Consider the following 12,740-nt stretch of genomic DNA (forward strand, 5'->3'; position numbering starts at 1 on the left):
CAATTTCCTTGATGTTGTTTAATCTGCAGACTGTCCAACGCATCATTATCATAATGAGTAAGCTATTGAATGAAAATGATGGTTAGATTATTTTTTTTTATATATATAAAAATTTCCCTGTAGATCAGAACAAAATATAAACAGAATTAATAAATCTGGAAAAATATGAAAGAGTCAACTTTGGGAGAAACATAAAAATAATGTAAATTGTCCTCACCCACTGCAAAAGGGTCCTCCATGTCCCACTCATATTACGACAAGTGTATGATTAAACCATCTCAATTTTGATACAATATATATGGTATGTTAGCAGAAATAGCATGATTTGGGAGCATATCAATAATAATGGTATTGGTTGAAAATGGGGGTTAGGTTAAGGTCCCCTAATTCTTTTTAAAAAAAATTTGAGCTTTGTGGTGGTTAGGGATGGAGGAATGTTTTTGTTATGCCCAATTGGTAACACAAATGTCAATATGTAGTTGTTAGGTAGGTTGCATCAACCTGGTCATCTTCATTATAATTTGTTTATTTTTTTTTGTTTTAAAAAAAAAAATAATTTTGATTATAAATTATGCGAAGATTTACAAAGCCATTTTGGATTGCGCAGGACAGAACCTTCCTTCTCCAACAACTAATTGCTGTTGTTGTGAATGAAATTTCCTTTCCCCCTCCTCCCCACCAAAACCAAAAGATACCCATTTGGTCTCACTTAATATCCATGCTTTTATTGTCAGATGCCCATTTTAACACCTGAACTTCTTTAGCCCCTGCCTTCCTAATCCTAACCATACTTTTCCTCATGTCTCAGTGAAAATAGCTTACACTCACTTATGCATTTTTTTTCCCAAAAAAATTAAAAACCTGGGGAGAAATATAATTTCATCACGTAAGAAAAATAATAACAGCAGCATAATAAACTTTTAGCAAGATATAAATAAAACTAATATGTTTCACTAAAAAGAAAACAGTCTCTTTTAAATTACTCAAACATGAACAAATGTTTTGAAACTTGATATATCATTTCTATTATGCCTTTCATGAGTTTTGAAACGTTTCATATGGAGCCCAGAAATTGGGTTGACATCCATGACTTTGTTTTCTTGTTGGATTCTATTATCAGCCTCACGTCCTCCATGCTCGCACCCATAACTCAAAAAACAATTCCTCTTCTAATTGTTGCAATTGCCTCGCAATCAAAATTTTCAATTAATATCTTTAAAATAAATAGAATTTATTAATGGATTTGTATAATGAAAAAGGATTTCGACATGAAATTGCAGAAGGAATCAGCCCAAGGGCTTTCAAACGATTAGGCCTGCCTTCAGGTTGAAGGACCCTTTCATATACTTTGGGCCAATGGCCTTCAATGTTCCATTCAACGACAGGTCGTGTATAACTATAACCAGGCCTCATCACGAGGCATGAGGCGTCATCAGTCGGTGGATTTTCTGTGCTCAATATTTTAAAAAACTTGCATTATTTTTCTTTTCTGGGCTTTGGACGATGAAGCACGAGAACCACAGTCCCTGATTTATCAGTTACCACTCCCCATTTATTAATGAGCGTTTGCGCTTGCACTTGCACACTCTTCAATACTTGCCGTGCGTTTTCTTTCACTCTCCTCCTTTTTAATTTTTCTTTTTGTGGAAAAAAAAAAACCTTTTTTTTCTTTTATTATATTTTGGTGCATTCGCATCCAGATTCGTTCTTTCCTGCTCGTGAATTTTGATCTTCTAAATCCTCATCTTTAACACTGCATCAATTTTGCCAAGATTTTTTTTCTTTGCTTCTCTCGCTTCATAGATCGGATCAGAGAGCTATATTTTCTTTAAAAATCTTGGTTCGTAACTCAGATATTGCATTGGATTCGCTGCATCATCGCATTTCCCTTGGTGATTCACCCTATTTGTCAAATTTCAGGTCATCTTTCGCTTTCAATGTTCATTTTCTACTTCCAAGCTAATCTCTAGGTAATAATGATGTCTTGATTTCGTTTTCAGGTACTCCATTTCAATTTCTGTCTCCAATTTTTTGGAGGAATCTGCAGTGAATAAGTACACAGAATGTGGTTCCTGTTATTTCGAGTCAAGATGTTGTAGAGACCAAACACTGATATAATATCGCCTTGTTTTCATCATTTTGTTGAACCAAAGATTTGCGGCAGGCAAAATGATCATCAACAAGCCACTTGTGTTGACTTACTTGTACCTTTTGATCTACATTTTGCTTTCTTCGGGTGTAATCTTGTATAACAAGGTGATTGCTTTTGCTCCTTTCAGATTTGGTGCATATTTATTTTTCTCTTTCTTGGATTTTATGCTGGACTCTTGCTTATATCATGACGCCTCTCAAGATTTATTAGCTTGTAATCCTAGTGGTTTCATGCACTAACCACCAAAAATTAACGCCAGTGACATTTTTTTTCTGGGAAAATTGTATTTATCTTCAATCCAATGCGTCTGGACTCTGTCTGTTCATCTTCAAGCCTTTAATATAAATATTACCTTCTACAAGTTATTTGGATAATTAGCCAGATGCTGCTTCTTCACACGAAAAGGGGGCAGCATTCTTTCCATGTATACTATGTCTTAAGTTACTTATTTAGTTGGGTACTAATACTAGGACCAAAGGTTGTACTATATTTCTGGTTTTATTGGCTCCAATTAAGTTGTGGGCATGACTGGTCCATATGTGCTAAAGCACTCAAACCTACCAACTACCTGTTTCAATTCTTTAGCTATAGTGCTGGAATAAAAATCTTCTAAACCATACCTAGTTTGCTAGGTGCTTGCTAGTTCCATGTTAATGTAAATCCTTTAATATGCCTGGTATTAATCATGAACATGTAGTGACTATGACTATAGGTTATGAATAATGCACAGACCTGTATAGGTGTATACTATAGGCAGCCTTGCATTCCACTTTGCTTATATAAGATATTAGTGCATCTTGATTTGCTGATATTTGCTCTTTTACGTCGTTGTCTACTGTCTCTGTTCTCTGATGGGTATCATGGTTCTCTGATACATTTTGAATTGAACTATTAGTGGCATATGAATTTATGAATTTTGTTGCAGTGGGTTCTTTCTCCAAAATACTTCAACTTTCCATTTCCCATCACTCTTACAATGATCCATATGGCATTCTCAGGGATGGTATCCTTTTTCCTTGTTCGTGTATTCAAGGTTTGACTTTCTACATAGATTCTGCTTCCTTTTACTCAGTGCATATTTTTCATTTTATTCCATCATTAGTTGTTGGCTAATGTATATTGGTCAACTAGGTTAATGTCTAATTTGTAGAACTTCTTTTTTTTTTTGAATTAAACAGAAGATCCTTGATGTATGGTATCTGACTGTTAAGGATATATGTTTTGCTTTTAAATGCTGTAGATGCAAACTATGGAGAATATTTCATTTATTAACTGAAACTTTTTTTATCAATGATGGAAAAAACTGATTCATTTTTACTAAATATGTATTTATTTCAATTTGACCAAATAAACTGGTGAAAGTTTCTCATTTCCATTTCTTCATCTGTTAGATCATTTGCCAGTCCTTTTATTCTTTAATAATTCATTTAAAAACCAACTAAAAAACCTTTTAAATTCCTTACCGTTGTATTGTATTTTGTTGTGTTGTTGCTGTAAGCCTCACATGCACACACAAAGAATAACTATAATGCAAAAGAATTTCTTATTGCTGAACAAAGAAGGTTATTACAAATGCTGTGTATTTTTTTATGTTGTCTGCTCTTGATCTCAATCTCTATGTATTAGAAGTAATCTTGTGCCTTTATTTCAATGTAGGTTGTATCTCCAGTCAAAATGACTTTTGAAATGTAAGGATTTTCTTTTTTTCAAAATCTTGTTACTGTTTTAGTTGGTTATCACTTTCATTTGACCTACTTATCCTCTCCTTCCCTGAAACTGCTTCTTGATGTTGCAGATATGCAACATGTGTAATACCAATAAGTGCCTTCTTTGCAGCAAGTCTTTGGTGAGAACTTAACCCCGTAGCTCTGAACTTTTCTTGTTAATATATGGTCTTTTTTTCTACTTCTAAATGTGGTAGTAAGTGATGTATAAAATATGTGCTTCTATTTTAAATTTAAGTACCGTATCACTACATTTGGATTGTAGAATGGAATAAACTAAGAATTACGTGAGTCATGGGATGATGGAATCACTGTTAATATTCACTTTTACAGGAATTGGGAATCCTAAAATTTCTAATGTAGCTTGTGTATGGAACACCTATATCACATTTTAAAGTTTTAACCAAAAGTTGAGAATGGATTTTTTATACTATTGTATGAATCAAACAAAGCACATGTCTATATCTAACTATATCTGTGAAAACTATTTTATCATATTAGGAGTTTTTACAATTTTAAATTACTTGCTTTCACAGGTTTGGTAACACTGCTTATCTGTACATCTCGGTGGCATTCATCCAGATGCTGAAAGCTTTAAGTATGTGAATACAAAGGACAATTACATTTTTCAGTTTCATTATAAGTTCTCTAATCCTGCTAAGTGGGTCTTTATAATTAATGGATTTGGCTGTTACAGTGCCAGTGGCAACATTTCTCATGGCTGTTATGTGTGGCACTGACAAAGCAAGGTGTGATGTGTTCTTAAACATGGTGCTGGTCAGTGTTGGAGTTGTCATCTCTTCATATGGGGAAATTCATTTTAATGTAGTTGGCACAGTTTACCAAGTCACAGGCATCTTTGCAGAAGCACTGAGGCTGGTATTAACTCAGGTCCTCCTTCAGAAAAAGGGCTTGACTTTAAATCCGGTCACCAGTTTATATTACATAGCTCCATGCAGGTACTGAATTTTGATGATTTTTTTTTTTTGTTCAAGTCGCTTGTGTGCAAAAGTGGATAGTTCCTTTTCTTCCCCTCTAGAACCCTCTACTTTATTCTGCTTAGCACCTTATTATTTCTACTAGTGGTCTGATATGCCCTTTATAGCAGTTTTTTGCAGTGGAAGAATTTTTATTGACTGGCATGTTAATAAGGGCTTCTCACATTTTCTTCGTGTGCAGTTTTGTCTTTCTGTTTGTGCCTTGGTTTTTACTGGAGAAGCCTGGGATGGAAGTTTCACAGATTCAGTTCAATTTTTGGATATTCTTCTCCAATGCACTTTCTGCATTAGCCTTGAACTTCTCCATATTCCTAGTGATTGGTAGAACTGGAGCAGTCACCATAAGGGTTGCTGGCGTTTTAAAAGACTGGATACTGATAGCCCTTTCAACTATCATATTTCCCGAGTCTACAATAACAGGATTGAATATCCTTGGTTATGCAATTGGTATTTCTCTATTCATTTGAAATGTAGATGGCTTTCATCAGATTCTGGAAATTAGTTCAAATTTTTCCTTCTTTTCCCTATTGTGCAGCACTTTGTGGTGTTGTCATGTACAATTACATAAAGGTTAAGGATGTCCGAGCTTCTCAGCTGCCTGAAACTATTCCAGAAAGGATCACAAAGGTTAAACTTCTTATTAATCCTTGATATCTTAAAAGCTTCTCATATCATAGGTGTATTTTTGAAAATTTGTTTTGTCAGTACTCCTCTCAGTTTTGCTCCTCAGTTATTGGATGATTACACTGATGTCATTGAAACAATGAGGTACTGCCATACTGCATAGGAAATTGATAAGCATAGCATAGTGGAAATATCTTGCTTTGCATATGGAGGCACAAGCTCTATGGTGCAAAGCCTGGCAGAATTAACATACATTTCACTCGGTCAATTATTCATGATTGATCGTGGACATCCAATCTTTAGGGGGTTAACACTTTTCTTAGATTTTATGTTTCAGTAGTAGGAATTTGAAATTGTAATTTGTCAGTCTACTTAGTATGAAATCTTAGCTGGCATTATATCACTTCTTTTTTCATGTGACCTATTGATGTGGTCAAGGAAGACTAGATTTAGGAATTATTTTGATTTAATTTTTAATTATAAAATTAAAATCTTTAATTCAGTTTTCTAGTACAATGAAGAAGTTTAAATATCTAATGTTGAGGAATTATATTATTATTTAGGGATAATAAAATTTGTAGGGCTTATCATTTTTTTCATAGTTAGTATTTTCTTATTTTTGGATTCTCAGTCCTAATCCTGGTAGGACTAGTTTTTATACTATAAATATGAAGGTCATAGTAGAGATTATTATTGATATTGACAATTGAGAATTAACAAAATTTGATACTTTATTTCTTTTTCTCCTTCAAGTGTTTTTTGTGTTTTACATTGACCATTATTTTCATAAAACCTTGTGATGCTGCACTTGCTTGATTAATTATTGCGACTGGATTAATAAGTTGAAGAACGCTGAATCTGAGCTGAAGGGAGGTGATTTGGTTATTCATGGAACTGGAAATGGTCCAAGTTGATGAACACCGATATTGCTCACTAAGTTGTCAATAATGCATTAGCATTTAGTTAGTTTGGTTATTTTGCTTGTGTGTTGAACTAGTGAAGTATGCTGACCATTTCTATTTGTGTTGTCATTTGATGACTTTATTGGTTATCACAGGATTGGAAGTTCGAGAAGAAGTCATCTGATATATTCGTACCTAATGACAACAGCGATAACAATGGAGGAGGTGGTGGAGTTGGTAATTCTTCTTCTGATCTAAATGTTGATGAGGAAGCCCCTCTAATTTCATCAAGGTTGTCGCATATTGGACGCACACAGTTTAGCAACCATACTGCATGATTTTTTGAAAGCCCAACCATAGATTCTATATCCCGAGTGAGACTGAAGAAGCGAAACTACAAGGGAATTCAAGTTCAGGCGTGGTGTGCATCCTTTGATTTCAAGAGAAAATATATATATATATATTTTCCCTTTAGTTGAAAGGTCAAGTATTGTATCTGCAGTTGTAGCAATTGCACACATCAATTTCCTGCTATAGTTCTGTAGATGGTCGCTTAGGACCCATCGCTGGGTGAACAAGCTCACCGTAATACAATCAACATTTTGGGTAGGCCATAGGCATTTTGGCCAGTCCAGTTAAGAATTTGATGTCTCCAATAGCTCATAATCTGTCGTGGAGATTTTGTTTTCAAATGAAGTTGACAATTCTTACGTAGTTCACTATCTGCTTCAGTGATAAATTGAATTTCTACTTGCATGATAATTTACACTGAATTTGCCCAATTCTGTGCACAACATTCTTCTCATATCCTGTGATGCAACTGTTTCATGACTACCCTAGTTGTATTGGCGATGTTATGTCCAAAAGTGACCAGAAAGCAAGAGCTTAGCCTGCATCTGTCACCTTAGGCTATCAACGGTAAACCTCTATTTGTATGGATCGTATTTCATTTAGAATAGCGTTTTATCCAAAATTCTTACCCATTCTACAGGGCCATAAGGTGAGAAGGCTGACAAACAGAATTAAAAGCAGCATATTGAATTACCTCAAAACCCACAAGCACAACTATACGTGCAAAGTAGCGGGAAAAAAGTCATGATGGGACATATTTGAAAAGAAAAATGTACATCACCCGAATGGTTCATCAACGTATTTTGTTACACATTTCCAGTCGCAACTTTTTCCTCCTAGCACAGCCAGTCTCACAAAATATTTGAACAAGGAACCAGAGCATAACTTTCAAAACAGTGCCAAAAAGCCCTCAAATATGTTTTACACATATAATCACAAATGCGATATGCACAACTCGGATGAGAAATGAATTGGGAGAAGGGAAAAAAAATATGGAGCATGCTCGCAAGTAGCAGTATTCCCACTACAACAGATCATCAAAAAAGGTGGGAAGAAATACTGGTCAGAGATGATGAATCTAAGCAACACGTCCTGGATCCCTTAGATACAACAGCCTCCTTGAAGGGGCTGGAGGTGCCAACCCAGGAATGTCTCTGATATCTTTGTTGTTGGGGTTGACGATCTAAACATTTACAAATTCAATTAGATAGTGGAATTTTGTGCAGACATACATTCACATGATGCAATCAGGAAAATTGTGCAACTTCTCCAGTTCAGTCTTGGCAAAAAAATGTGCATGAAGCACCTCAGCATTACTCACAAGCAAATACTAATATGATGTAAGCAGCTTAGCATAAATTGAATGGTTAGACATGTAAAATCAAAGATCAGAAATCACCCACAACCCTTGTCAAAACCTCAAAGGTTTTCAGCATAACGCCATTGAACTCAAAACTTTTGAAACCTTTAACTTCTTTGAAAGCTGTGAGTTGCTTGTACAATTGATCATTACCCTTGAGCCCCATCAAGGTTTTTCAGAAAAACTCCATAAAACTCAAAACTCCATAATCTTCAATTTGTTTGAGAGGCATTCACAGTTTTTTATAACTCCATGCATATAGAATGTTCTGCATGTGATTGAGTGTTCCATATGCAACTTTTTATTTCCCATATTTCATTTTTGATGTTGCAGTTTTTCAATCAGCCACGCAGGCAGCAAAAAGTTAGCACAAACATTTGAATAATTTAAATTTTGCATGCAAAAGTCCCTAAAATGTATCTTAGCAAGAACTATTACTATTCGGTCAAATAATGACGACAATAAGATATTATAAAGCCTCAGGGCAATTAATAGGTGAACAGAAGATGATACCTTAACAACAATGATGGCTATCACACCACATACAATGAGAAAAAGAAATAGCATTATACATTTATCTGTCGCCACCTGGGAAAAAAAAAGATAGTGAAGAATAAAAATGGAAAAAAAAATTGAAACAATAAAGCAGGGCAGCAGCTTTGAGACAACGAAAATCAACTAACCTGCCTCCCAATTTCCTTCACCAGCTGTGAGGCCTTCTTAATTGAGAACTGAATTGTATCCAGCTCATTTACAATTCGACCCATTTGTTCAGTCTGTCCAATTCGGATTAGGACACAAAGCATGATATTCATGAGGAAGAGAAGAAAAAAGCTTCATAACTAGTATGATTGATAGATCACACTCACTTGGCCTTTTAAGGTAACAGCAGTTTGAGTTCCCACTTCAATTGTTTGTTCAACAACCTACAGGCCAAACCCTGAGCTAATAATACAGACAAAGGAAACATTTGAAGAAAAAGGGTCCATGAAGCTATATACCTTTTTAGATCGTTCAATGACTTGATCAGTTTCATCCATTGTCTTCATACCAGCATCAATGAGTTCTTGATTTGACATAGCTACAGAGCAGGAATATAAATTACACAATGAAGCAAAACAGAACACTTCTCTCTTGTGTATTTTTTTCTTCTCCTTCCTTTTTTGTGTGAAGAAATTGAATAGAAAATATGCACAACTAAATTAAACATGAGAATGATATATTCTTTATGATGTTTGATCCTCATTATCAAAGAGAGATTTTGGCAATTCATCACTATCTTATTGTATATCCAACTGCTGAATTAAATTTTGTTTAAAAATAAGGCAGGCACATCTAATATAAGTTTATGTTTCTGCTTTTTCTTTTTTACAGTGAACATTTCCAAATATGAACTTCAAGCTGCCATCATGCCTGACATTCATTTCACCCTCTGGCAACAATCTAAGCTATAAATTTGTGAAGAAAACAAATTTTGGCTCTAGCCAAGATAGGTACATGCGGATGCAGACAATGAAAAGCTCATGTGCAATTGCAAATAGAATTGAAGGGAAATGAATCAGGTTGATTTATTAGGAGACTTTACATATAAACTAAAATATATTCCAGAGATTAAATACAATGGTAGGTATAAAGCAAAATCGAATTTTAACCTGATGCCATTTGAACATTTTCTTCAGCTATAGGTTCACTGCCCCCTGCTCCCATGTCAAAAAGTTCAACTCTTTTGTTACCAAGGCTATTCATAAAACTGCAGCCCACCAGATAAGAGTCAGGGGTATGAAGTTCAAAAGTACCCATAAGATGAAATCAAAAGGAATATTGTTTTATTTTTCTAGAAGGTACAACCATTCAATTTATGGATTAAATTCCACTGGTAAGAAATGTGGTACATAATTCTAACTAAATTTGCTCATACTCTACATACAAGGGACTAGTTCTTATTGAAGACAACAGTTGTTTGTCCAGTGAATCACCTCTATCATTATAGAATAAAATTGACTTCTACTAACAGAAACAGGTAACTTACGTTTTCCTCAGAGCGACATAGGAATTCAGCTCTTTTATCTGCACAAGCAGAGTATTGCAGTTGAATGTACAAATACATATAATCTGATGATCATGTTCATGAGGGAAAACAAAGGTTTCAAAGGACTGACCATGGATTGCTTCTCATCATTGAGTTGCTTATTTAGTTCAGGAGGATTTTTGATCTCCTCATCTTTAATTTCACGATCAAATTCTTTAATCAATCTGGCACAGTTCATTCAAATGAAAACATTGTCATTCATAAATCAAAGAAATCACAAAAAAGATCTCAATACATATAATGCAAATCTTTCTATTTTTACTCTCTGCTTTCTTCTTCTTTTTTTTTTTTTTTTAAAAAAAAAAAATGGAGCATAGCATGTAGTTTTATCTCACTTTTCCTTATATGCAGTATGACTGATGATTAAACATGATAATGTATTGAAAGATTCAAGTGCATTATTCACTAAGCACTAAGAACCCTAAGAACCCTATGCTTGATAACTAAGGTATTGAAGCTCTCAAGTGCTTATGCCAAGCTCATCTCCATTTCTACAGTGAAATTCAACAGACCAAGGTGATGAGTAAAACATTCCAGAGGTATAACTTGCTAGGAGATTCGAAGATAAAAGGGTGTTAAGCACCGCAAGTCACATGCATATTTTCTCTATTTGGACTATAATTTATTTGGCTCCAACACAAGTATGATTCAGGTGTACTACTCAATAAAACAGCAACGAGATATGAAAATTGAAAAGTAGAAACCTGATACCTTTTACACTCCCTCATCTTCCCAGTAAGTTCCTCAAGCTGTTTACTTTGTCTGTTGGAATCTTTGATTTTATCCAGCCTCTGGAACCCATTTCTGTATTCACAAATGTAAAAAATAATCACAACTGCTATTTCTTCTTTAGCAGTAAATAATGATAGTAATTGCAGAATGAGACATGAACATCCCCTATTCCCACCTATGCATATGTCCAATCAGACACAAGTAATTCAACACTTCTAGCAATCAAAAATTACATTTCTACACAGTGGAAAAGTGAACTCCATATTGATTGTGAAGAAACTCAACTGCTTTAGATAGCAGAGGAAATAATTGCAAATCTCTGATAAGGTCCTAGCACTTCTAGAATAAAAGATGGATTTGTTTTCAAGAAAAGAAGCCAAGTTAATTTTGATTGTGGAACTAATAAAGCTGTAAGAATGCATCAGCATGTAAAGAAAGTTAGGAAGGAAATAGACACAAGATAAATAGCACATTGATACATTTCGAAATAAAAGAGATGCTGTCATCACCCATTCTAGTAAAGACTGATGACCTAATCTTAGCATTTTATAACACCATTTCAACAATAAAAATGAAATACACGATGTTGAAAACTTCTACTCTTTCAAGTGTCAACTGGATTATTAAGAGGCACTACTGCAAGTGATCTGTGACATGTACAAAAGCAACCACTAGGACCACCACGACTTCCTAAGCAATTAATGCACCCTTTTGTATTTAAACAATACTTGTTTCTTGATAATGCACCCATGGACAACACCATTCAGCTTATCTTAATTAACATCCACCCAAAACCACTTGAGGACCTCAAAAAAGCTCCATGCTGCAATATTGGAGACTCCTTGGTTAGCGTACACTAAATCCAAGAAAAGCCTCTTACCATTTCACATTGCTAAGCTGAAGCAGCAACTAAATTCCCTAATAACCACATAAGAGTCACTCAAAGGATCGCGATAAATATTTCAAATTAAAAACAAAGGTTAAAAATAAAAAGAAGGAAAACAATGGTTACAAGCAGGTGAACAATTGTAGAAGTTGGGAAAAATATAAAATAAAATAAAAAGAGTGAACTTTTGGCAGCAATTAAGATTCGTTTTAATTAGATGCAAAGGTTCACAAGACCAGAGCTTACTTACATGTCAAACAAACAAAACAAAGAAAACATAATATGCAGCAGAAGAGTTTGGTACCAGATCTCTCCCAGTTAAAAGTGGTCAAAAAAAGAAGGAAATTGCAGATAAAAATACATAATTTGGGAAAGAAGAAGTTCGAGAGAGGAGAAATTACGAGAGAGCTCGAAAATTGTCCTTAATTTCACCATGGATCTGCTCCAACTGAGGGGTCATGTGCAAGTCCGAAGCCATATTATTGATATTAGGGGCCGGAAGCCTTGAAACTCCCCGGCTAGACGAAATCTAACCTGAAATAAGTGAAATGGAAGGATATTGCGATCAAAGGATCATGTGGGAGAAATTGGAGAAGAAACCCTAACGTGATGGAAGAAAGGAAGAGATACAGTTAGGTTTAAGGGAATGCAAAGGGGGGGGGGGGGAAACAAGCTGGAACGAAGAGAGAGAGAGAGAGAGAGAGAGAGGAGATCGCTGTCTGGTCTGGTAAAGTGTAAACGACTATCTGGCATACATTAACATTATCGTCATTCTATTTTTAATAATTATAATTAACAGCCAGTTTCCATCTGATTCTTTTTATATATATAATTTTATTTAAAACGGATCAAAACGCTCTGCAACCTTATTCAGCGGATGTGTTTCCAATACTTCGTTTTAGTAAATACTAATATTTTTAAT

General features: G+C 34.8%; 2 protein-coding genes across 4 annotated transcripts; one reads left to right on the plus strand and one right to left on the minus strand.

Moving 5' to 3' along the window:
• Positions 1-1,442: 1,442 nt before the first annotated feature.
• Positions 1,443-7,119, plus strand: LOC110611079 (probable sugar phosphate/phosphate translocator At1g48230). Of its 3 annotated transcripts, none has more exons than XM_021751190.2 (11): positions 1,443-1,601; positions 1,854-1,920; positions 2,154-2,256; positions 3,078-3,185; positions 3,809-3,840; positions 3,948-3,998; positions 4,413-4,474; positions 4,574-4,835; positions 5,056-5,321; positions 5,410-5,501; positions 6,556-7,119. In XM_021751190.2, the coding sequence occupies exons 1-11, from the start codon at positions 1,559-1,561 to the stop codon at positions 6,736-6,738; spliced, it is 1,269 nt and encodes a 422-aa protein (XP_021606882.1). In that variant the 5' UTR covers positions 1,443-1,558; the 3' UTR covers positions 6,739-7,119. The 3 variants fall into 3 exon arrangements, with proteins under 3 accessions (XP_021606882.1, XP_043811175.1, XP_021606883.1); XM_021751191.2 differs by having other exon boundaries at positions 1,545-1,601; positions 2,001-2,256; XM_043955240.1 differs by having other exon boundaries at positions 1,481-1,920; positions 2,001-2,256.
• Positions 7,120-7,479: 360 nt separating this feature from the next.
• LOC110611080 (novel plant SNARE 13) lies at positions 7,480-12,539 on the minus strand. The gene is made up of 10 exons (XM_021751192.2): positions 12,220-12,539; positions 10,912-11,004; positions 10,271-10,364; positions 10,141-10,178; positions 9,764-9,861; positions 9,113-9,192; positions 8,981-9,037; positions 8,795-8,887; positions 8,625-8,699; positions 7,480-7,934 (listed from the first exon to the last, which is right to left on the minus strand). Exons 1-10 carry the CDS (start codon positions 12,294-12,296, stop codon positions 7,830-7,832), a joined length of 810 nt encoding a protein of 269 aa, XP_021606884.1. The 5' UTR covers positions 12,297-12,539; the 3' UTR covers positions 7,480-7,829.
• Between the last annotated feature and the right edge of the window lie 201 nt (positions 12,540-12,740).

Source organism: Manihot esculenta, chromosome 3 (assembly GCF_001659605.2).
Source record: "Manihot esculenta cultivar AM560-2 chromosome 3, M.esculenta_v8, whole genome shotgun sequence".
Lineage (NCBI taxonomy): Eukaryota > Viridiplantae > Streptophyta > Magnoliopsida > Malpighiales > Euphorbiaceae > Manihot > Manihot esculenta.